This window comes from Thalassophryne amazonica, chromosome 20 (assembly GCF_902500255.1).
Source record: "Thalassophryne amazonica chromosome 20, fThaAma1.1, whole genome shotgun sequence".
In the NCBI taxonomy this organism is placed as follows: Eukaryota; Metazoa; Chordata; class Actinopteri; order Batrachoidiformes; family Batrachoididae; genus Thalassophryne; species Thalassophryne amazonica.
Window position 1 is genome coordinate 22,190,577 of NC_047122.1, and position 25,874 is coordinate 22,216,450.

The 25,874-nt window shown below is 41.2% G+C and overlaps 1 protein-coding gene across 5 annotated transcripts in view; it reads right to left on the reverse strand.

Annotated features, from left to right (window-relative positions):
• Positions 1-2,455: 2,455 nt before the first annotated feature.
• LOC117501678 (protein MTSS 1-like) overlaps positions 2,456-25,874 on the reverse strand; it is a 38,949-nt gene continuing 15,530 nt past the window's right edge. Inside the window, exons 2-15 of one of the 5 annotated variants that reach the window (XM_034160628.1) lie at positions 25,729-25,790; positions 24,454-24,527; positions 8,556-8,640; positions 7,937-8,028; positions 6,727-6,801; positions 6,588-6,599; positions 6,018-6,175; positions 5,652-5,759; positions 5,442-5,539; positions 5,088-5,304; positions 4,681-4,923; positions 4,306-4,473; positions 3,842-4,001; positions 2,456-3,729 (exon numbers count right to left, since the gene is read on the reverse strand). In XM_034160628.1, the coding sequence (XP_034016519.1) occupies positions 3,125-3,729; positions 3,842-4,001; positions 4,306-4,473; positions 4,681-4,923; positions 5,088-5,304; positions 5,442-5,539; positions 5,652-5,759; positions 6,018-6,175; positions 6,588-6,599; positions 6,727-6,801; positions 7,937-8,028; positions 8,556-8,640; positions 24,454-24,527; positions 25,729-25,790 (2,157 nt within the window). In that variant the 3' untranslated portion in view covers positions 2,456-3,124. Of the gene's footprint in view, positions 3,730-3,841; positions 4,002-4,305; positions 4,474-4,680; positions 4,924-5,087; positions 5,308-5,441; positions 5,540-5,651; positions 5,760-6,017; positions 6,176-6,587; positions 6,600-6,726; positions 6,802-7,936; positions 8,029-8,555; positions 8,641-24,453; positions 24,528-25,728; positions 25,791-25,874 lie in introns of all 5 variants that reach the window. The other 4 variants (XM_034160629.1, XM_034160627.1, XM_034160631.1 and 1 more) reach the window with 4 other exon arrangements.

Genomic DNA, 25,874 nt, shown 5'->3' on the forward strand with positions numbered 1-25,874 from the left:
CTTTCCTCACTCTTCTTCTTGCACAGTCACAGTTTTTGAGAACTGTCTACTCCACACAAATTTACCATAGAGTGCCATACTGTTTGTATTTCTTCATAGCTGATGTAAATAAAGTTCAAAACATATTCAGTGACTTGGAAATGTTCATGTATCCATCCCCTGACTTGTCTGAAGAAAACTGGCAATTAAACTGATTATTTACAGGTATGATACCGAAGGGGCCCATTACTTATGCAACTCATCATCTTGGCTTTTATATTTTTCATTAATTTATATCAAGTTGTAAATATTTACTTTCAGTTTGAGTCTAAGAAAGATAATTTCAGAAATTTTTATACTGAGAAGCCTGATTTACTTTTTGTATTTGAAATGCCATAAACAAATTAAAATGCATGAAATACCAAGGGTCTGAATACTTTTGCACACTCTTAAGGCTATGAAATTGGGTTATTAGTAAAAAAAAGTAAGTTTTTAACTAATAACCCAATTAGTACTGATAACCCAAAATCAAGGGCATGTCCTCTTCAGCCTTAAGACTGTGCATATCATGAATGCTTGGTCTTGTTGATTTGTGAGAATCTACTGGTACCTTGTTTCCCATGTAACAATAAGAAATATACTCAAAACCTGGATTCATTTTTTTAGTCACATAGCACTACTATTATTCTGAACACTACTGTATTTCCTTGATTAAATGCCTGACCTCGAAGTGGGACCTGCCTCATTTAATGTCTGGGTCAAAACTTAATCTAGAGAAAAAAGAAAAAGTGCCTGCCTTAAATAAGGGCCAGACATTATTTGCATTAAAAATATTACAATTGGTTGAGTCCCTCATATTTGTAAGTCTGCTGCGGAGTGGTACCTTAAAATCCTAAAGCATGAATTTATGTTTCTACAACTCCATAACTCATTTTGTCCGATATGAGCGAACGTCTGTTATTACATAGAAAACCATACAGCAACATTGGGACTTTCGCTTTTTTCTGGTGAATGTGAATATCTGGTTTATACGATGATGGTTCAGGCAAGTTTTACTATTTTTTTTTTTTTTAAATTACTGGAGCAACTTCACTGTGACGAAGACAACTTCCTGCGACATAACTTATTCACGGTACATTTACCCCAAACAACCGCTGACTTTTTTTGGCATATGCATAATGGGCGTAAAATATCAGCACAGAAATCAGATGAATGTGAATGTGTTTACTGCAGCACATGAATGCATCATCACAAACTTACTTTCAGGTTGATACATAGTCTGGTTTTAGACAGTGAACCAAAATTTTACATAAAAAAGAACAAACAAACTCTTGCAAAAAAAAAGAAAAAAAAAAAGTTGAACAGTGACATGCATTTTTTCCCCCTTCATCAAACAAGTAGTTTCATGGTTCTCACTTTATGAACTGCTTCAGCAGCGCTGTGTTTGTTTACATTTGGCTCAGAACCGCCCCTTTAATACAGCCAACACTGCCTCATACTCAACTCCATTTATTTAGAATGTAATAACAAAAAAAGGGGACTTTTTGGACAGATTAAAAAAATTTTTTTTTTATATATATATATATATATATATATAAAACAAATAATATAATAAAAAAACCAGTGGACTGAATTAGAAAAGTTCTTTCATACCTTTAATATTCTATAAACATCAATTCTACAAATATGAGACTTGTTTTGCTGAAATGTTGCACTTTTCTTTATGTTGGTGTGATTACACTTTCAACTATTTGAACTGATTTCACAGCATTTTATATTTATATATTCATGGACCATACAAACTATTTTTGGATATTTGAGCTCAACATGTTTGAGAATTGTAAAAAAATAAATTAAAAAGAAAATAAGAAAAAAGAGACATGACTAGGACAGTGGAGTTACTTTAATTCTTTTGTACGGTTAATAGTCTGAGGTGTTGCATTCAGGTGCATTGGTGAAGAACAGTTCCTCACATTCAGCTTTAATCACTCTGGAAATTTAAACAGAATGAAAATAATCTAACAGCCCCCTCCCCCCTTCCCCAAAAACCAAATGTGATTTTTTTTTTATTATTATTTCACCAGAACATACATCATCTTATAGAGAAATGCAATTGTTTGTGATGATGGATTATCAACCAGCAAGTAGATTTTCCCAAGGCTTTGACCTCTCCTGTGAAATAAGGAAAAATCCATCCATCCATTTAATACGATAACTAAAAATCAATAAATGCAATCTGCCTGTAAGTATCCAAATAAAATCAACATACATTGAGGAGAAACAGATTAAAATTTGGTTAATTTTTTTTTATCATCCAAAAAGTAAGTTCCTGGAATATACTATAGTGGAGCTGTATACTGTACCTGCATTAATGGACCAACAGGTGGAAATGCTGCTCCATTTCAAGAACCTTGGGGCATGACAACAACCAACCTGTTTCTTATATATCCTAATTATATAATATACTATAGTGTGTCTGCCATCTGCTGGATAGGTCTGGGATTGGTGCAGGGAATAAACATCACAAGCATTATGGGAATTAGGAACAGGAAGCTCCTAGTAGCTGAAGTTACAGGTAGCTTGAATCATTTGTCAGTTTCACTTATAAAGCTGCTGCTTGTTAAATAATGTAGCTTTTTTTCTAAGAAAAACATTGCTAATAGTGCTGACACTAGATGGATACATGCTGAGCTCAAACATGCAAAAATGATTGGTTTGGTCACTAAGTTTAGCACGACAGCTTTTGGCACCTTCAGTGAAAACTACAGAAAAATAAGTAGTACAGACACGTCCGAAGAGTTAAGCTTTTCAAAATCGTCCCCTGTCACATAGCATTTACGGTCATGTGGCTAAATGTTTCGACTTTTCACTTCTGTTCTTGCATACTGATGTGCACAGATGGTGTCTGATCAGAATCCGTTAGCTCTAGTTTCGTGCTTTTAAGCTATCTGACCCAGTTCCTTTTTAATAACGCTGCAAATTAACTTTCTAAAGTTAAATATTCACCATTTAACCACAAACATTCTTTAACTAAACATTAACCTATTTACAAACTAACCCTTTTAACAAACCGACTGTTTACATTTTAATTCAAATTTAGCAATTCCCAAATGAAGAATTTTGTGAGGAAGTTCTTGCAAACGTCTCAGTGAAAACGTGGCGCTGATCGGTCGTTGGTCGTCACCTTCTTCAGCTTGACTCCACGGCGGATCATCATCAAATAGTCTTCGGCCTCACAATGTTCAGACTCTTCCAGGAGCTCAGGGAGCAGCCGGCGTTCAAACTCTGACACACGCCCCCCCGGCTGTGGTGGGGGAGTGGGCGGGTCTGAACCCTCACCGCGGAGCTGAGCCTCTGATGACAGGTCACCTCCCCCTGGGGATAAAAGGTTGGTCGAAGGGCTGAGTGGCGTCTGTGGTGTGCTGCTGCCACCCGGGGGTTCGGGCACAGTCGGGGTCTTGACTGGGATCATGGGTGGCTTAATGGGGATGGGACCCAAATTGAGGCCCCCTGAGGGCCGGCGCAAGTTGGGTTTGGAGGACGGAGTCCGGCGGATGGTGGCAACCCCTGGAGGAATTACAGCTGATGGGTTGGAGGGCAGGCCGGCGGTGGAGGCGGGGCGCTTGGACTGGAACATTCTGCGGTACGACTGGTTGATGTCGCTGTTTCTCGGGATGGTGGACGATTTATCGAAGTCTGACTGATGACCTTCCTGGTCAGCTCCCACGGAGAAGTAGTCACAGTCCGACACTGCAGAGACCAAAAAACAGTTTTGATTTTCATTCTCTGTTTTAGCTGCAGAATTGTTACAGACTCATGCAACTAATGATTTGCATAATCATTCTGTAGCCGGGATGTGCACCTTGTGATGGGATGGCGTCCTCCGAACAGCAGGGTGTGTTAGTCTGGCTGCTGTAGCCGCTGGAGCCCTGCAGCGAGTCCCTGCTGGATCCGTGAATGTCCAGGTGGAGCCCTCGGACCAACGCTCGGGCCAGCTCCTCGTGAACCTCCCTGTCCTCCTGCTGAAGTCAAAGAACCAATTAGGTTTGCTTTTAATCCTACATATAAGAGTCAGGTGTATGTGGGCGTATCTGTTAGTTATGGACCAGAATGTATCTGCAATGTTCAAATACTTATGGGCCTTCCAAATTTAAAGGTCAAGGTTTGTTTAGGAGGATTATTCTTAATCTTCTGATCTCACTCAATTCTGTCATTGATGCCTTTAATCAAAGACAAAGCATTACTGTCAGAGGTGAAGCAAATCACGATAATTACTAAAAACTCTGCTCAGAAAAGTTTGTTAAAGCAGATCTGAACCGGTCTGACCTTGACTGATATTCCAGGGCTGCTCTCTTTAATCCTGTGTGGCTCCTTCCCTGCTGTGGTGACATCAGTGCCCTGATGGCTGCTGGGATCTGGAGTTTCTCGTCTGTCTTTGCTTCGCCTCAGGGTGTTGACCACAGGCTGGTCATAAGGACCTGGTTTGGCCCAGTCCTGTGCACACGGTCACACTAAGGATCAACCAAATGCTGGACTTTGCTGCTTTTCTCAGTTTTAATTTCTGTGAATGTCAGATTTTTTTCTTTTAGGAAATGAGATGTTTTGACATTTAAATGGAAAACATAAGATTTTTCCATTTTAAATTGAAACTCAATCAGAAAGAAAATGAAAAAGAATTTCAGGGCACAACAAGGATCAAACCTTCCAGGACAGGACTCTGGATGACGGGATCATTCCGGGTCCTGCGGGGCAGGGGGGCGGGGACTCTTCAGATAGGCTGCAGCCTGAGTGAGGCCACGCCCACTCAGGAGAGAAAGATGAATATGGGGGTGAGTAGATGGGGAAAGTGGAGGTGAAGCATGGAAGGTGGAGGTGGGTGTCCTGGGCCTGCAGTAGCGCTCCATGCAGACAGAGGGCAGCGTGACGGTCAAAACCATTTGACAACTGAAAGTGACCGTGTGAGGAAGAAGCAAAAAAAACAAAAGTCAACAACATGAAAACATGATGCAGGTGAGTGAAATGTGCTGTATGGAGGCGGAGAGAATTTAACACCAAATGGGTCCCATCTCAGTTGGCCAATGAATGTTGTTTGACCTTTGGCTCCTTACCTGTGAGGACTCCAGAGGCATCGGCGACGGGGATTTGGACGGGTAGGCATCCTGGGAGATGAAGCCGGAGTCGTGGGAGGAGACAGAGGAGAGGCGGGCAGGAGTCTGCTGGGGGAGCACAGAGGAGGAGGAGGCGCGGTAACGGAAATGGGAGGTGGGGGAGTGGCAGTGGGAGCCGCTGGAGCGCGAGTCGCTGCTGTTGACGCTGTTCAGGCTGCTGCTGAGCAGAGACACGAGCAAAAAAAAAAAAAAAAAAAAAAGAAGGTTACAAATGCTTCTGTCTACAAACAGCTGCAGTTCCACACTCATTCCAGTAGGGGGCAGCAGATTACAGAATTTCACTTTAAAACCAACCTGCACATGCTGGACTTCCTGGAGACTGTGGTGCTTGGCGATGAGGGCGGAGTCTGGTACAACCACGTGCACTCTGAACCCTTCAGGTCCACAATGACCTGCTCCGAAAGACCGAAAACTTTAACACCAACATGTCTGTTTCCACGCCATCACAAACCAAAAACAAACAACGCTGGACAGGAATGGAGGAGGGGCTAGGCTCTGGCGCACCTGCTCGCTGGAGGCAGGGAGCTTGTGCGGGTCCATGGTTAACGCCTTCAAGTCATCGTTCAGAGTTTGGAGATGAGTGATCTCCCCGAGCATCGACATCTCCCCCTCCTGAGGCACACAAAAAAGATTAAAAAAAATACAGGATACGATTTACAAAAATACGATCAATTATTAATACTGTCATTGTTTGCACAATACATACATTTAATTAATCTAAAATTCTACTTTCACTAAAACTGAAGACCAACTTCATGATTAAGGTTTTTCACAATAAAGCTCAGCAGAATAACTTCAATGAAACTTGGATTTGTTTTTGCTTTTCCTCAAGGATAAAATGTTTTTGCTGTTTTGTTTGGTCTGACTGACCACGACAGGCCGCAGCATGGAGACGAAACAGCAGAAGCGGCTCCGCTCCTCCACCAGCGCCTTCCTCACCGCCTGCTTCTCCGTCTCCTCTAGCAGCAGGTATTTATCGCTGACGTCCTGCATGGCGCTGTCCAGCTGAGGCTGGATGTCCCCACGGCCTGTGAACACATCACCACCGAGGAACCATTAATTCCAACACAACCTATCAGGCAGACTGATTAGAACTTTTCTATGGCGTGTTTGAAGCTACATGACAGAAACCCCGTCGTAGCACCGCCAAGTCTGCGGCGGTCATGATAAAGCACGCTAAGAAAGTTGATCAGATTTTTAAGTGCGGGAAACTGCAGACAACACGAGCCCTGAAATCACCACAGCAGCCACTGCGTTCCATTTTTTTTTTTTTTTTGCTTCACACGGCATCCGCGACAGCTTTCATCACCGTCGACGTGACAAAAATCTCAGTTGTCCACTCAACAAACACCAGGAACAAAATGGTGACACAACCCTCAGCAGCAGGTCAAAGGTCATGACCCCAACACAGGTACAAAGTTTTGGTTCACAGTAACTCACCAAATATGTCAGCTGGACAGAGAAGAGCATGATGGGATACCATGAGGAGACAAAGGAGAACAAAAACATACAGTTAGTTTTGAAAATAACCTCTCTTTATTTATACCTGATTACTGATCATGATCAGATTTTCACAAACCTTTCTTGGCTTTTTTCTGCAGCTTCAGAGTGTCTGAAGATCTTTTCTTGATCTCCTGACGAGCCTTTTTATACTCTGTGGAGACGCAACAAGACAGGAAGTGACCTCATTTTCGTCATCAAAGCTACAGGGAGCGATCGAGTCGCAGTCGCCGCAGGGGAAAAAAAAACACCACCACCACCATCCCGAACAAACGTCTGCTGACATCACTGAGAACTGTTACCATTTTATAGATTATGTCGGTTGACCAATTGTCACTAATTGTCACTGGGGTCATTAACTCAAATCTGAGATTAGACCAACTCAGATTAGAGAATTTTATTAAAACAAATTATTCTCCACTGAATGAATAATGACATCAACACTTATTTATAATAACAGATTAGCCATTTGATCTGTATAATTTAATTCTGATTAAGAAACATTTAGGAGAGGATGTACATATGTATTTCTATAACAAAAACAAAACTGAATGGTAAAAATTTTAATTTAAACCTTTAAATCCACAAACTGCCACAAGTTTAAAAAAAAAAATAAAAACTTGGATCATTTATCAACTGAACAAACTATCAGGAAAAAAGAACAAATTCAAATTTAAAATAAAGTTAACCAATTTCATATTATTCTGCACATCTTACAATCATAATTCATTTGCATTATGCAGATCGTGTTAAAAAATCTAAAAAAAAAATGAGCTCCTCCGTGTAAAGGATGGATCTTTAATGACTCGGAAATCAGATGTTGAACTGCAGATGAACAGAGAACACAGACTGATATTGTACAAAAATAGAAACAAACATGTAGTTCATGTGAAGCATCTAGTGAAAATGTTGTAAATTACCCCCCCACACCCCCAAAACATGAACTTGCTTATGGTTTCTTTTTTATAATTACATTAGAATTGTGTTATTCTGCAACAAAGATATGTTTTGGTTCTGTCTGTTTCTAACCGTAAATATTTTGTCAACAGAGGTGCCAAATGTGCAGGTGCAGTGAAAAATGAGAGTAAGTTCAACAAAAAACACCCAGAAACAGTTTGCTGTTCAAAGGGTTAAAATCTTTTAGAGTCGAGCTGATCGGTGAAGAGACGGGCTGAATGACCTGTGAATTATTAAACTAAAGACCGGATCTGGACGTGGACAGCGTTGACGGTGGACAAGCATTTGATGTTTTTGCGTTAATGTGTTTGCATGTGTGCGAGCGCATGCACCTTTGGCGTGGTCTTTGTCCAGCGTGTTGGCCGCTCGCTTCCACTCCTCCATCTGTTCCTGCAGCGGGTTGATGAGACAATCCACAAAAACCCTGGGGAAAAAAAATAATAATTTCAGGTTTTTACACTTGTAAAAATAAAAATAAATATTTTTAACTGCTGCTCAAACAGGAACTGAAATAAAACTGGACTTTACTGGTTCATCTGTGACATGACATCACACTTTATAAAGTCACAGACATTGATTGTTGCATTTTTGATCAACTTATTGTCATTTGTGATCAGGAACCAGAACAGGCAACATTTTCAGTTCTGGATCTTTTTGGGTCATTTAGACTGAAATCATGTGTTCACATCCTAAAAAAAAAAAAAAAAGCAGGTAGCTGAATGGATAAGGAGCCAGTCCACCAATCCGTAGAGCTGGGTTTGAATTCCGCTTGTGCTTCCTGTCTGTGTCCTTGGACGAGACACGTAACTTGCATCGTCTCAGTCCGACGATGGTGTCGGACATAGTTAAGGAGCTGAGGAGTCAGGAGGGAGCAAAACAGATGCTAATGAGCTGGAGGGAGGCGGTTGGCGTGGTGACCTGGGAGCAGACACCGCAGCCGTTCATACTCACATGGAGAACTGACGGAGTCTGGTCTCAATGCTGCGGTGCCTCATGCACATTCTGGTGAGAGCAGAACCGATGTCCCTCGTACCTCCTGGAAAAGAACAAATGAACAAAGAGGACCAGCTGTCAGTCATGTTTGAGAAGTGGTCTGATCTGCAACCGGTTCCTAGACTAGCAAAGTCTTCTGGCAAACGTCCTGTAAAATTTGCATAAATCGCAAATAAATAAATAATTTCATACATTAAAATAAATTTCAGGTTTTGTTTAGTTTTTTGTTTTTACTTGAAACGGTTTAATAAATGCACAAGTCTCAGATTGTTGTTTTGGTCAGAGGAGGGAATAAAGAACCAAAACAGGTTGAATAAAGTATCCTCCACAGTGAGGTCAGAGGTCACAGTCATCTTCAGAACAGCTGGGAGGAGTCACAGTTTTGCTTAAGGGCACTCCAGCAGCGTGGAAGTGAGTGCATTGGAGCAGAAGCTCTGCGGGCACGTAGGAGCCAGATGGTCACTCCCCCAAGCCCTCAGCCTGGAGATTCAATGTTTGACCAAACGTGAACTTTGTCCCAAATCTACTATTAAAGGAAAAACACAATTTATTTTAAGTGACGCATTCAAGAAGAAACCCATGTTGCATTTAAATCAGATTTTTACAATCATGTAATTACTGAGTGAATATCAACAGTTGCCTTTACGCAGTCAAGCACACGGCTGTGAAAATATGAACCAATTTTTATGTAATAATTCTTTTATAAAATTTGGAAAAATCTTAATTTTTGAAATAATATTAGTTTCAATTGAGATTATCTGTTGACTTTTATATTAAATTCTAAGTTGCCTAAAACATTTGCATGGTAGAGCCATGTTTTATGGCTGTCGGTTTATTCTGCCCCCTGGTGGATGGGTAACATTTTATATCCTACAACAAATGTCATTTTGAGAAGGACTGCAAAATTTATTTAATTTCAGAATTTTCATTTATTCATTTTTAAATAATGAAATGGAGATGCTCAGAGTTGTGGTCACTCAATTTGATTTTGGTTAGTTTACGGAAACTCCAGCCAGAGAGCAGCGACCCAGTTTGGTACGGCCACCTCCAAGTCTGAGCAACACCGGTCCAAACCCTCAGAGCAAGTCCTGATGATGTCCTTTCCAAGCCAGAAGAAAGTGTGTCAAAAAAAGAAGTAATAATTAACTGAACCAGGCACAAATGTATTCAGAGTCGTACAAGTTATTCACCAACTTTTATACAGAAAAGAATAATGAGAACAATAAGAAGAAGAATCCCAATGACCCAATCCCAGATAAGCGGTTGAAGATATAAGCATAATAATAATTTGCTTTTGAATATTTCTGAGCAAAAGCCAAACAAAACAAGTCTCGAAAACTTAAAGAAAAATTACATACAGGAATTACATTAATTTGTATCTTTGTATTTGCACATTCTACATCGAAGGCAAAGTGGACGAATTTAGGTTTGTGAAAAAAATGTATGAAATCTGAGTTTTGGATAAAAAATGTAATTAGAGCTATAAGAATTTTTTAACCATTTTATAGATATAATATTTATATTTAAAAAATTTAATCAATAATGAAGATCACTGTTCGCTCAACTGATAAGTCAGCTACATGGGGTGTGCAGCCAGTACATTCTGAGTGCCGGTGTCGCAAACCGAACGGTCCCCCCTAAAAATTGGTCTGTCCTGCCTTCAGTGCGCATGCGTCATTTCGGACCACAGCAGCACATCTGAGTCTGACTCTCTTCACCCAAAGCGATCAAAGGGAATAATGTGAGTATTAACCATCAGATGACAAAGTAAAAGTCAGTTTTAAGAAAAAAAAAAAGAGGCAATAATTGGTGAGTCGCTACTGACGCTCTGAAATGACGTAGGCGCAGTAGCACATCCGAGTCAGACGTGCCGCTGCGGTGCTCTGATCGGTACCCCCATCTTTTATTATGAAATAATGCTGAATTTATTTGGAAATGATTGTTGTACAAAAGCTTCAGATATCTGTCGCTGAGACAGATGACTGCAGTGCAGTTTGAAGCAGAAACGAGGTGATAATCAGTGAATCGTTCTGGTGCCGCTCAGAAATGACATTGCTGAGCTCCGAAATGACATGCGCAGTGAAGGCAGGGTGGAAAGATTTTTTTGGGGGGGGCCCTTCGGTCGGTGACACTGTTCCCAAGCCTGGATAAACGAGTAGGATTGCATCAGGAAGGGCATGTGGCGTAAAAGTAGCCAAAATAGAGATGGACATTACAAAATAAATTTCCATACCTATCAATCGAGGCCCAGATTGACAACGACCACCACCAGTGCCACTGGGCTACTGCTCAGCAAACAAGAAGAGGAGGAGAACATGTCTACAGACAGTGGGAGAAGAGGAAAACTAGAAGGGTGGACGTGAGAGTTGGGTCTTTGAATGTTAGCAGCATGACCAGTAACGGGAGAGAGTTGGCTGACAAGATGGGGAGGAGAAAAGTAGACATATTGTGTGTGCAAGAGACCAAGTGGAAGGGAAGTAGGAGCAGGAACAGGCAATGGGTTGAGTTGTTGTATCATGGTGTGGACAGGAAGAGAAATGGTGTTGGGGTCATTTTAAAGGAAGAGTATGTTAAGAGCATACTGGAGGTTAAGTGAGTGTCTGACGGTGATGAGTGTGAAGTTGGAAATGGAAGGGGTGATGGTGAATGTCATCAGTGCATATGCCCGACAAGTAGGATGCAAGATGAAGAAAGATTTCTGGAGTGAGTAAGATGAGGTGGTGGAGAGTGTGCTCAAGCATGAAAGAGTAGCGATAGGAGCGGACTTCAGTGGGGATGGTGGTGAAGGGAACAGAGGTGATTAAGAAATAATGTGTAGATATGGTATCAAGGGCAAGAATGTGGAAGGGCAGATGGTAGTTGATTTTGCAAAAAAGGATGGAAACAGCTGTGGTGAATACCTACTTTAAGAAAAGTTAGGAACACAGGTGACATAAGAGTGGAGGAAGGTGCACACAGGTGGACCACATTCTGAAGATGCAGCATAAGGTGAAAAGAGAAGTGACAAAAGCTAAAGACAGGGTATACTGCGAGCTGTACAAGAAGTTGAATATTAAGGAAGGAGAAAAGGACTTGTACCGATTGGCCAGACAAAGGGACAGAGCTGGAAAGGATGTCCAGCAGGTTAAGGTGGTAAAAGATACAGATGGTAATGTGCTGACAAGTGAAGAGAGTTTGTTGAGAAGGTGGAGCAAATATTTTAAGGACCTGATGAATGAAGAAAATGAGAGAGAGAAAAGGCTGGATGCTGTGGAGAGAGCAACTCAGGAAGTGCAAGGATGAAGTATTGGCAATTATGGAGAGGATGAAGAATGGAAAGACAGTCAGTCCAGATGACATTCCAGTGGAGGCATGGTAATGTTTAGGAGAGATGGCAGTGGCGTTTCTAACCAGATTATTTAATAAAATTTTGGAAAATGAGTGGATGCCCGAGGAGTGGAGACGAAGTATGCTGGTTCCTATTTTTAAGAATAAGGGTGATGTGCAGAGCTACAGTAACTACAGAGGCATAAAGTGGATCAGCTACAGCATGAAGTTATGGGAAAGAGAAGTAGAAGCTAGGCTTAGAAAACAGGTGAGGATCTGTGAGCAGGAATATGGTTTCATGCCAAGAAAGAGCACTACAGATGCAATGTTTGCTCCGAGAGTACTGATGGTATCAATAATATAGAAGACCAGAAGAAGTTACATTGTGTATTTGTGGACTTAGAGAAAGCTTATGACAGGGTGCCAAGAGAAGAGTTGTGGCACTGTATGAGGAAGTCTGAAGTTATAAATAAATGGACTGCATTTATATAACGCATTTACATCTGCATCAGACGCTCAAAGTGCTTTACAATTATGCCTCACATTCACCCCGATGTCAGGGTGCTGCCATACAAGGCGCTCACTACACACCGGGAGCAATAGGGGATTAAAGGCCTTGCCCAAGGGCCCTTAGTGATTTTCCAGTCAGGCGGGGATTTGAACCCATGATCTTCTGGACTCAAGCCCAACACCTTAACCACTAGACCATCACCTCCCCTAAAACTAGTAGTGAGGGTAGTGTAGGACATGTACAAGGATAGTGTGACAGTGGTGAATTGTGCAGCAGGAATGAGTTTCATTCTAGGTGGAGGTGGGATTATACCAAGAATCAGCTCAGAGTCCTTTCTTGTTCACAATGGTGATTGACAGGTTGATGGATGAGATCAGTCGGGAGACTCCATGGACTATGATGTTTGTGGATAACATTGTGATCTGTAGTGAGAGTAGAGAGAATGTTGAGTCCAGCCTGGAAATGTGGAGATATGCTCTGGAGAGCAGGGGAATGAAAGTCATTAGGAGCAAGACTGAGTACATGTGTGTGAATGAGAGGGAGCCCAGTGAAAAAGTGCAGCTACAAGGACTAGAAGTGGTGAAAGTAGATGAGTTTAAATACCTGGGGCCAACTGTCCAATGTAATGGAGAGTGTGGTAGAGAGGTGAAGAAGAGTGCAGGCAGGGTGAAGTGGGTGGAGAAAGGTGGCACAAGTGATTTGTGACTGAAGAATATCAGCAAGAGTGAAGGGGAAAGTCTACAAGACAGTAGTGAGTCTAGCTATGTTGTATGGGTTAGAGATGGTGGCACTAACAAAATAACAGGAGGCAGAGCTGGAGGTGGCAGAGCTGAAGATGTTGTGATTCTCTTTGGGAGTGACAAGAATGGACAGGATTAGGAATGAACATATCAGAAGGACAACTCAGGTGGGATGGTTTAGACATGTGCAGAGGAGGGACCCAATGTAGTATACAGGGAGAAAAATGCTGAGGATGGAGCCACGAGGCAAGAGAAGAGGGAGGCCAAAAAGGAGGATTATAAATGTGCTGAGGGAGGACATGCAGGTGGTTGGCATGACAGAGGAAGATACAGAGGACAGGGTGAGATGGAAAATACTGATCTGCTGTGGAGCCCCCTAACGGGAGCAGCTGAAAGAAGAGGACTACTGTTAGCTCCACTGATTTTATGAAGACAATGCATTAAGACAGTTGTGTTTCTGAATGACTTTCAGAGGTGAAAGCTTCTAGCAGCCTGTCAGATTGAGAGGTCAAATGTCAGTTGTACACGGCCTGAAATTAAAGCGAATCCTGACTGATTTTTTTGCGACATCGTGAAGCAGCTAAAGATTACAGCAGATGTCTTCATATGTTGGCATTTGCTGTCACAGTGACAGTGAGGGGCCTGGAATGTAGGCTCAGAATATCAGAGCTTAGTCTGCCTCAATCAGAGTGGGAATGAGCTCCAACATTCCGGCAGGAGTCACCCGAGCCGAGCGCTACAGGAAAAAGAGCAGCTGAAGATGGCAAAGTAGTAAATCACCGTCCGCCAGCATGTATTTAATATCTCACTGCTGCAGGAAGGTTACAACTGCGAAGCTATTTTTAAGAAGTAGAGCACGAAAATGAGGAAAGAAGGCCGGAATGGAGGACAGGAAGAACCTCAAGGACAACAGAATTAATCACAAGCAAACATTTACTTCCAGCTTCTCAATTCTGAAGATTTACAGAATGTTCTGCTTTTCTTACTATAAAGTGTATATTTGGGTTCTAAACTAACCCAAACATCTGAAGCCGTTATCTTTGACTCAGAACTCACCAAGAGCATTCTGCATCATGTTCTAATATGTCTTAAGCAGTTTTAAAAGAAATGTGAAGAATCCACTCACGTCACATGTCAAAGAATCTGATGGATGTCGACCTTGATTGACCTTTACTTTGGAGACCAAGCATTAAAAACATGTCCTTTATTAAACCAGGTAAAGTCTCATTGAGATTAAACTCTGTTAGAAGAGAGATGTGGCCATGAACGCAGCATGGCATAACTACAGCATAATGAAAACAAAACACCAGTTTCAGTTTATTTAGGTTCAATTGTCTGCAAGAATTCTAGAGTTTGAAAAACAGAAGAAGACCAATAGATCATCTGCATAAAAATGGAAAGCAGAGTTTGATAAGTTGTTACAAAGATTACTTGTATACGTGGTGACATGCAGAGTGGTCCTAGTACTGAGCCCTGAGGAACACCTTTCAACACAAGACAAAAGAGAAACACCCAACAGACTGGGCACATTGTGTTCTAGCTGATGAGCAGTCAGAAAACCATTTAACAGCACTCAGATAAGGCAAAATGTCAAAGTCTATCTACCAAGATGTTGTGACCCACAGTTCAAAATGCTGTGACGGGTCAATGAAAAGAGTATCGCAATACTTCTTGCAATCCAAGCTTCAATAATGTCATTTACAACCTAAGTAATTGTAATAATTTTGCCGTGGAGTGGATGATACTGACACATTATCATTTGTATCTATAGGAAAAAAAACAAACATTTAAGACTAACTAAAACACATAATTAGAAATAGGCCTGTAATTATTTACCAGCAAGGCATTCCCTCCCTTCAGCAACGGAAGATCAAATGTGATTTCCATGTCAGGAAATACAATGCCAGACAAGATAAGATTAATGAAAATGACTCAGAGGTTCTGGTATAACAAAATCAAAATCATCCATTTTTACTAATATTGGACCAACTTTAACATTCTGACAAAATACATTTTGTATTTTTTCAGCATTTTCACCATTTTTACCCCACACCTCCACAACATTCAGTCAGATAGTCCAAACTATACCTTTTTAGAATCATAATTATCAGACAAATAATTTGATAGACTTTTCAATATGAATGGAGCATTTTTAAATGTGGGGCCCATGTATTCTTTCACTGACCCCTACCTGGGTATACTGTTTAATGCATTATTTAGGATATAGTCATGACATTAATATTTCACTTTCATGAGATTAGCAAATATTGCCCTCATTCAGAGAAACGCAGCCCTTGGTAAGAAATATGCAGTGAACTGAAGATGTTTAAGTTCAGCAACCAGAACTCTGAGGTCCAACCTCCACTGTTAATGGTCCTGACCCGTGAGGGAAGTAAATAGAATTCCTTGCACCTTCTGGAGGGTCGCTGAGGTCGTACAATCCTGGAATACCATGCAAGGGACCTGGGTGAGGGGGCAGGCATCAGAATGTCTGGCAGTGGAGGCTGAAGTCTTTGGATGCCTTCAAGAGGGCGTGTGCGTTTGGAGGGAAGAGTTTACAGTAGAGTCATAGGAGTCTTCAAATAGTCATCCCAGAAATATCTCCCATCTCCAATTACATGGTGGACAGGACGCATCGTTAGCTGTTGCTTGGAATTTACTATCACATATTAAGTCAGTGGTGCCCCACGACTGACGCAATGAGTTTTCTGAACACAAAAACATTTTATATTCTTTGCATAGTCTGAGTTCTCATCTCGCATTTAGTGATTTTATGCTGGAATTAAAAGGACTTTCAGCAGCTGTGGACAATCAGCTCAGACGAGCCACTAATACTTTTACGACGATAAAATCTTTAGTCAATTTTCAGCAGTTTAGTATTCTTTATCATCATTATCCATACGTGTAATGTATAAATACATACACTCAACTAGCAGTTGAGACCATCGCTGTGCATGAAGACTATTAGTGAGGGAAGCCACCAAGACTCCCAGAAAACTCAAAGGAGTTCCAGGCTTTGTCTGGATGTGATTACAGAAACTGGGGTAGTGCTACATTTGCTACTGGAGGCAAAATTTCACATCTTCCTTTTAAGAAAACCTTTCAGAGTTGTCTGGGCATCTTGTTGGCTTCCCTCACTTGCCTCCTTCTTGTGGTGGTATAAAGAGGGAAAATTATAAATAAATCTGACTGTACAGATGGGCAACAACTCAGACTCCATAAATAACAGGACTGGAGCAGCATGCTTAAGTGTCTGGAAAGAACCAACTTTTACATTTGAAACATAAAAGCCCAGTCTGGTTCAAACCCTCAACGTTTCTGCCATGAATATGGCTACATGTTATGTTTCTCGAGTATGATGTTGTATGAACTTTTCCACAGTGGAAGATTCATCAGATTCTGAGGAGCTCAGGCTGAATGTTTGTGGAGACAGTCGAAGATTAAAATGAAGATTTCAGCAGCTGTGGAAACAGAACCACTGAACGGTGCAGAAAAAGCCCTGATACGGCGTGACAGGGACCACCCAGCTACCAGGTATTTACTCGTTTATCAATGTTCCACACAAACATTTGTGTTCAACCATCTTTGTGAGGCTTCATCCAAACCAAAGCGGTGTCTTAATGGTGCTCCTGCAGGCGCTAAATATCAACTTATTTCAGGGTAATTTGGCACTGGTGAAAGTGGTGCTCATAAAGATAGAAAACACACGGTTTGATCTACAGAGAAGACAGAACACAGAAACAAGATCTAACTAATGGACGCTCTTTAATCCAGATGTCTTCAAACGCCCAAAGGCATCGTCCACGGCGGCAAGCGGCCAACGCACACACTCTGAGCCACGACTAAAACAAAGTGAGCATTTGATGTGTTTGACCTGAGCTGCTGCCAGACGCTGAGCCAAACTCCAGCTCTTATTCCATCTCTGATCTCAACGCTGGCAGGCAAACAGCACACACGCACCAACCTGTTAGCACATGCCCCTGAACGCTTGTCTTCTTTTTCTGTCCAATCAAATCATTACATCATCCTACAATAATTCACAAAAAAAAAAAAAAGAAAAATACTGGTACAAAATTAATAAGACAGAAAGAAGTCAAAAAATAAAGAGCAAGAAAGAAAAGGAGACAGTAAAGTGGGGAAAAGACAAGAGAATATATGTCATATGAGCAACAATCACTACATTTTTATTATTTTTTACTTTAAATATGTATTTCCAAACATTTGGCTGAAGATGTTCATAATTTCTATTAATAAGTAAGTTTTCTGCTCTGCTGTGTGGAAAACAATGTTTTGGAGTGTGTGGGACTCAGTGGGAGGTCTGGAACGACAGTGGCGTCTCTGCCTGTTTGGACAGTTCTCTATCGCCTGTGATTGGCTGCACCAGACTGACTCTGATCTTCCAGTTTTAACCTGATGGAGTCACATGATACAAACATTCTGCACACCAGGATCTGATCAGTAATCCTGGAGCTGCCACAGACCTCCCCAGATGATCCCAAAACTCCTGTTTGGACAACAACAGAACTCTTGAGATACAATTAACCATCAATTCATTAAACTGATGGTTATTTTTTATTTTACAATTAATCATTTAGTTTACAAAACAACACAAAAAAAAAAAAGAGTACAAAATCCACTCACTCATCTTCAAACGCTTACCAATTAAGGTTCACGGGGCACTGGAGCCAATCCCAGCAGTCATAGGGTGTGAGGTGGGGTACACCCTGGACAGGAATCACACGAATACCTACGGCCAATTTAAAGTTTCCAATCCACCTAACCTGCATGTGTTTGGAGGTGGGAGGAAGCCGGAGCACCCGGAGGGAACCCACGCAAACTCCACACAGAAAAGCCACAGGTGGGAATCGATCCCATGACCTTCTTGCTGTGAGGTAACAGTGCTAGCCACGAACAGTGCTGCCAAGTACAAAAATCCAATTTATTTATTTATTCTTTACACAAACAGAGCAAACAGTATTAAAACAACCTACTTTTTGTTGAATCTTCCTGTTTTGGTGTAAAATGGTTTAAACCTAGAATCTCTCTAATTAATAACTCACAAATCCAGTTTAAAATAAATTGAACTATGCTGTAAAAACAGTTTAAAATCAGATTCTCTCTAATTAATGGATGACAGGTGGGCACAAAACATCAGTGTCAAATTAAGTAAAAAACATGCACTTTTTATAGGTGCGGTGTGAAATAACACGCTTTTACGCCAATAAGGTTTTTGGCTGTACAGCTTGGAACCAGCCCACATTTTCACCAGCTTGTAGTGGTTCTTTGAGGGCAGAATAAAATACACAAGTTCCTGAAGTTCTGACATTGAGACGCTGTGATGTAACATCAATGTGCGGTTTTTACCTTCAGCGACACCTTAAAATTCAGTTGCAGCACTTTTCCTCCTCGTTTTTGTGATGCAATGCATTCTGTTGAAGATGTGGTCTGGTGAAGGTTTTGTCTTTGACATTAAGTCATTTAATTCAGTGTCAGTTATTGATGGGACGGAGCTTTATTGGAACGAGGTCAAACACACAAACAGAAGAAAAGAACAAACATTAATGATGCAAAGGTAAAGTTCGGGTCTGCAGCGTAAATTATTTAAGAGCTGTTCAACCGTTCAAACAGCTTGGGCCTCCTGCTGGTGACCTCTGCAGCCACAAACGATCTCTAAAGGGACGAGCACGCCGAGGCACCAAATGCTGGTCTGCATCATTCTCTAGTCAACTTTAAAATCACTCAAAGTCAACACATAAAACAAAGGCAGCGACACAGAACACTGTGCAAGCTTGGCGAAGCTGTTTGAGCATTTTTCTGTTTTGAATGATCAACTGTGCAGAAAATTGTTCGTCTAATCTGGCAACACAAATGGGGGTGGCTATCATATAAGCCAACTATGTAACAATCTTTTTTTTTTTTTTTTTTTTTTTTTTTTTTTTTTTTTTTTAAATTGCACTCAACCAGAATCAAAACTGTTTCCAAAACTGATCAATATAGCTAAATTCTGTAAATTTCATCATAGGTACACTTCAACTGTGAGACAAAATGAGAAAAAAAAAATCCAGGAAATCACATTGTAGGATTTTTAAAGAATTTATTTGTAAATTATGGTGGAAAATAAGTATTTGGTCAATAACAAAAGTTCAGCTCAATACTTTGTAACATAATCTTTGTTGCCAATGACAGAGGTCAAATTTTTCTTGTAAGTCTTCAAAGGGGTTGGAACGTACTGTAGCTGGTATTTTGGCCCATTCCTCCATGCAGATCTCTAGAGCAGTGACGTTTTGGGGCTGTCGCTGGGCAGCATGGACTTTCAACTCCTTCCACAAATTTTTTTATGGGGTTGAGGTCTGGAGACTGGGTTACCCACTCCAGGACCTTGAAATCCTTTTTTACGGAGCCACTCCGTTGCCTAAGCAGTGTGTTTGGGATCATTGTCATGCTGGAAGACCCAGCCATGTTGTATCTTTAATGCTCTCACTGAAGGAAGGAGGTTTTGGCTTAAAATCTCATGATACATGGCCCCGTTCATTCTTCCCTTCACACAGATCAGTCATCCTGTCCCCTTTGCAGAAAAACAGCCCCAAAGCATGATGTTTCCACCTCCATGCTTCACAGTAGGTATGGTGTTCTTGGGATGCAACTCAGCATTCTTCTTCCTCCAAACACGACTAGTTGAATTTTTACTAAAAAGTTCTATTTTGATTTCATCTGATCACATGATATTCTCCCAATCCTCTTCTGGATCATCCATATGCTCTCTGGCGAACTTCAGATGGGCCTGGACATGTACTGGCTTAAGCAGAGGGATACGCCTGGCACTGCAGGATTTGAGTCCCTCTGTGTGTAGTGTGTAGCCTTTGTTACGTTCGTCCCAGCTCTCTGTAGGTCATTCATCAGGTCCCTCCGTTTAGTTCTAGGATTTTTGTTCACCGTTCTCATGATCATTTTGGCCCCACGGGATGACATCTTGCGTGGGGCCCCAGATCGAGGGGGATTATCAATGGTCTTGTATGTCTTCCATTTTCTTACAATTGCTCCCACAGTTGATTTATTCACACCAACCTGTTTGACTATTGTAGATTCAGTCTTCCCAGCCTGGTGCACATCTACACTTTTCTTCCTGGTGTCCTTCGACAGCTCTTTGGTCTTGACCATGGTTGAGTTTGGAGTCTGAATGTTTGAGGCTGTGGACAGGTGTCTTTTATACAGATAACGCATTCCAACAGATGCCATTAATACAGGTAACAGGTGGAGGACAGAAAAGCTTCTTAAAGAAGAACTTACAGGTCTGTGAGAGCCAGAAATCTTGCTTGTTTGTGGGTGACCAAATACTTATTTTCTACCACAATTCACAAATAAATTCTTTAAAAATCCTACAATGTGATTTCCTGGATTTTTTTCTCATTTTGGTCTCTCATAGTTGAAGTGTACCTATGATCAAAATTACAGACCTCTCTCATCTTTCTAAGTAGGTAAACTTGCACAATCGGGGACTGACTAAATACTTTTTTACCCCACTGTACATCCAGGTTTTGGAGCAACACATGCTGACATCCATGAAACGTCTTTTTCAGGGACGTCCCTGCTTATTTCAGCAAGACAATGCCAAGCCACATTCTGCACGTGTTACAACAGCGTGGCTTCGTAGTGAAAGAGTGCGGGTACTAGACTGGCCTGCCTGCAGTCCAGACCTGTCGCCTATTGAAAATGTGTGGTGCATTATGAAAAATATGACAACGGAGACCCCGGACTGTTGAACAACTGAAGTTGTACATCAAGCACGAATTACACCTACAAAGCTTCAACAATTAGTGTCCTCAGTTCCTAAACGCTTACTGAGTGTTGTTAGAAGGAAAGATGATGTAACACAGTGGTAAACATACCACTGTCCCAGCTTTTTTGAAACGTGTTGCAGGCATCCATTTCAAAATGAGCAAATATTTGCACAGAAACAATAAAGTTTATCAGTTTGAACATTAAATAGCTTGTCTTTGTGGTGTATTCAATTGAATATAGGTTGAAGAGGATTTGCAAATCGTATTATGTTTTTATTTACATTTTACACAATGTCCCAAATTCATTGGAACTGGGGTTGTATTATGCTTTCTTTTCCCACGACACGGCAGATGCGTGAATGGAGCGCTGTGACGAGGCATTTCTCCAAAAATGCTGCATTTCTTCAGTAATTTTTTTTCCACGGTAAGGAATTTAATTTTTTCCCACAAGTCATCTTCCCAAACAAGGATGTCTTATCAGGCTGTGATGATGAATCTGAATGAAACCACATAACAGGTCAGATTAAGACTTACCCTGTTCCCACCCGCTGCTCAAAATATGTTACCATGGCATTTCAAAACTCACACAAATGGCAAAGATTTGTGCCAATGAATATAGCAACATGCTCCTTCCACGTGGAGGAGGTGGCCACATCATCATCCAGATACACCTCAGTCTGTCGGACATGACATGCTGGAAGGCGGCAGAAGGAAGCCAGGAAGTAATGTGGAGGTGCGGAGGCGATGGACTAGTGGTTAAAGTGTTTGGCTTGAGACCAGAGAATCCTTGGTTCAAATCCCAGCCTGACCAGAAAATCACTAAGGGCCCTTGGGCAAGGTCCTTAATCCCCTAGTCACTCCCGGTGTGTAGTGAGTGCCTTGCATGGCAGCACCCTCACATCAGGGTAAATGTGAGGCATTCGTGTGTAAAGCGCTTTGGGCGTCTGACGCAGATGGAAAAGCGCTATATAAATGCAGTCCATTTACCATTTTAACGTGGTGTCAAAGGCTGAAATCTCTCAGTCACGTGAAGCGAAAGACCAAACAGTGCAAATGTGCAGACTTTTATGATCCTGTAAATTCTACTTTTTAAATAAATGAATAAACAAATAAGGCACATCAGCGACAGCGGTGTGTAAATTGAACCTTTGACCTCAGCTGTGGAGAATCGTCAGCACAGAGTGAATCTGAGACATTTGTAGCTGCTGGTGAGCTCAATGAGTTTGGAGCTGGAACAGAAAGAAGCCGGGTTCAGGTTCGATCCAACAAGCCGTCTTTAAACCTGTCACGTTATGACAGCAATGTGTCTAATGCCCAGAGATTCATGGAAAGAAAAGCTGGAAAACCAGAAAATACGACATGACTGCGGCATTTAAAAACTGATTTATACAGATGGTTAATAAGTATTTGGACAACGGGGGACTGTTTTTCCATACTGTAAGAATGCAGCATTTAAAGTGCCTTTAAATGCAGATGTTAAAAAATGTAAAACAAAGCACTGAGAGCACAAACTTTCCAACAGACATGCCGGGTCTGGTCTGGAATAAGAATTCTCATATGTTGAAGCAGAGCTAAATAAAGAGGGCGGGGCAGCAGGCAGAAATGCATTTTTATGTGTAAATAAGCAGAAGGTTCAGGATCTCATTTGCTTTCTTTCCTCCGGCACACTTACCAGGTGTTGACATTTCCACACAGCACTGAGGACAAAACGCACCCTGGTGGCAGGTCACCATGGTAACTGTGTTCTGATTGACACGCGCTTACAAGCAGGTGCATGGAGCAGAACACCTGCTGCGTCTCATCTCCATCACGCCACCGATGCTCCACTTCTGCAGGCAGGGTTACGTCCTTCCAGCACCAAATGAGTTCGGACTGAAGGGAATTACGACTAATGAACCATGATGCAGTGATTCAGTGACGCCGCAAAACTAAAGCAAAATATCACGAGTGACAACATTTTTCATTTTTCTCACCCAGAACCAGCAATTCAATCATTCTGGACAACAGCAAAGCTTTTGCAGACTTTGATTTGAATGTAAATAACAAATATGTGCTAAAGGTTCAGGATGACTGCACCAAACCCTTGAACAATGTCAGAGTGATACACCATTTTGTCTATGATTCAATCATGTTGCCAGACCAAAGGTATTTGGGCAGACAGTGGATGAGGTGTTTCACATCCAGTTGTGAAACTACATAAATTATACAGACCCAGAGTTGATAAAAGTGATTTATAGACAGAAACATCCTCATCAGAATTGCTGGCATCACCATATTTTTAAGAACAGTATTTAATTTTATCAACACATCTTTACATGTACACAGTATGGTACTGTATGGTCAGTCTGTCTGGAGGAGGCAGTTCTCAAAAACCAAATGACCATGAGAGAAGAAAACTAGCGAGGGAAGCCACCTAGACAACTCTGAAGGAGTTAAAGGCTTCCGTGTCTGTGATTGGCGGTGCATTATGCACCTTTTGTCTATCACACCACCAGTCACACCTTTGTGGTTGAGTGGAACAGAAAAGTATTGTTGGACATGAAAAGGGATCAAGTCTAGACTCGAGTCTCCCATGTGCCTTCTGGCAAACTACAACTGATAACTTGCATCTTAATTAAAAAAAAAAAAAATCCCCTGTGCCATTCCACCAAGAACCTGTTACAGGGAAATAAACACATTTTATAAACCATTACCTCAGCTTTTATTCCTGCTGCTGTGAAAAGGACTGCACTCAAAGACAATTTCATTGTAGAGAAACGTGCAATGACAAAAAATTGAAACTCTATCTATATTCAGTGTTGGTGTTTTGGTGGCTTCCCTCACAATACAGCTTTACCCTATAGCACCACACTATTTCTTAATGATTTATGTATCATTTTTGGTCTTGTTGAGTAACTGGGCATTTCACTGAACAATTCTATGTGATAATATAAAACTGGTTTATTTGCATTTACTTAAAATTCAGGGGTGCTAACAATCCTGATCAGGACTACATGCCTGAAACTCGCAGACCGGGCAGACTGCATGATAACAGACACCCTCCCGTCTTTTTTTCATCACCTCTTCTCCATCACCATCTGCCCTCTTCACTGCACTTCCTCCTCGACTTTTATCAAATATATGTTCTCAAAAAAACAAACCTCTTCAAACCTTCCAGACAGAATTCAGGGCCAGAATCTGCATCACCACATTTTAAAACACTAAATGCGAGGGGGGGGGGCGACATCAGGACATCGTTTTATTTCTCACATGATGCAAATTTTCGCTTTCACAAAAAGGTGTGAAGGATGCAGCAGAAGAGGAATTACGAGCCAGTAAACTGTCCCAAAGGCTGCAGAGAGAAAGCGATAACAGCGTGCACGTCTGCAGGAGTGACATCACGCATGAAGGGCACAGATTAGAGAGTTTGTGGCAGCACAAAGTGCCGATTCCAATGTTCGTGTGCACCTGTGATGTGCAGGAATAACTGACATCAAACTGTTAAACAAGGGGGAAAAAAAAAAAAAAAAAAAAGAGCAAACCTCGACTGCTGGTCGCCAGGTCGGCCACCTTCTGGAAGGCATCCAGGAAGGCTGCTACGGCAACAACAGTCATCCTGGACACACAACATGGAAGTGTATGATTAAGACGTACAAATCATATGAAATACTTGTTTTAAAAAAATAACTGTGTTACATGTTAAGAGGAGGACTGGGGAAGGAGGAGGAAGAACACAGTCGGTGTTTGTGATGAGCAGTGACCTTTCATGACCTCTGGCTGTGCAGTGAGGCGGCCTGCTGATCGTCTCACCGATAACGACTTTACAGCGGCATCAATCTCTGCCAGCCAGAGAAGGTTAATTGAGTTGCGCACGTGAGTGGGTGTGTGTTTGGCCTGGGACACAGAACCGCTCCAAAATTATTTACATTTGCAAAAAGATTTTAAAATGTAGAAATTGAAATGTGAGCCAATTTGTGCAGAATCAAAACTGTTCACTGAACACATTTAAAAATAAATAAATAAATAACGCCCATCCATTTTTTTTTTGACAGGAAGCCTGATGTGAGTCTCATTATCACAGATGTACATGTTGCCTCATAAATTTTTGATTTGCACTTGGTGGGTTGTAGGTAACTGATTTTAACTGTAACTCTTTGTAATCCATCAACCAATCTGACATCTCTCATCAGGCACTGGGTCGCCATGGTAACAGGTTAATTAGGATGAAGATGCCCAGTTGTCCAGATGGGATTATATAGATTAATCTCTGCATTTATCTTTCAGTTGATGTGCTTCAAACTCGATGCAAAAGCATCTCAATTTATATTTTAAAAAAACGTCTTACCATGACCTCAGTCAGGATCCAGTCCCAATCAAGACCGAGACCAAAATTCTATCTAATTTTAATGGCTCCACTTCTTAATAAAACAGGTGACTTAAACCATGTTAAGATAAAAACAAACTCACATGCCCTTGCTGGTAAAGGTCATAAAACAGAGTTACCTCCAGAATGGGTTAAAACTGTCTTATTATTTTTACTTATTTATTTGGTTAAAACTTTATTATTGTATTATAACTTAGTTTATTATATACTATTTATTTGATTATATATTATATTATTATATCTTGGTTTATTTATTTTAAAGGGGGAAAATTTAGAATCCAGATTCACTAATAAATTCTAAACTGATGGCAGTGTCTAAAATGGTTTCAAATATGCATTAGGGTGATAGTTTGAGATCATCTAGTAAATCTGAACATTGTTCATGACAGTGTAACACGTGATTGACGGCTGATTGTGTGGTTGCCATGTTTACCTGAGCTGAGACTGTAGTTTGCTGGCCTTGCCGATGAAGTCGTCCCAGATGGGATAACTGCTCTGCAGAGAAAAATTGGCACCGAAAATGATTTTATATCGGAACAGCACTCAAGCAAGAACACTATATTATTCAATAATGTAATA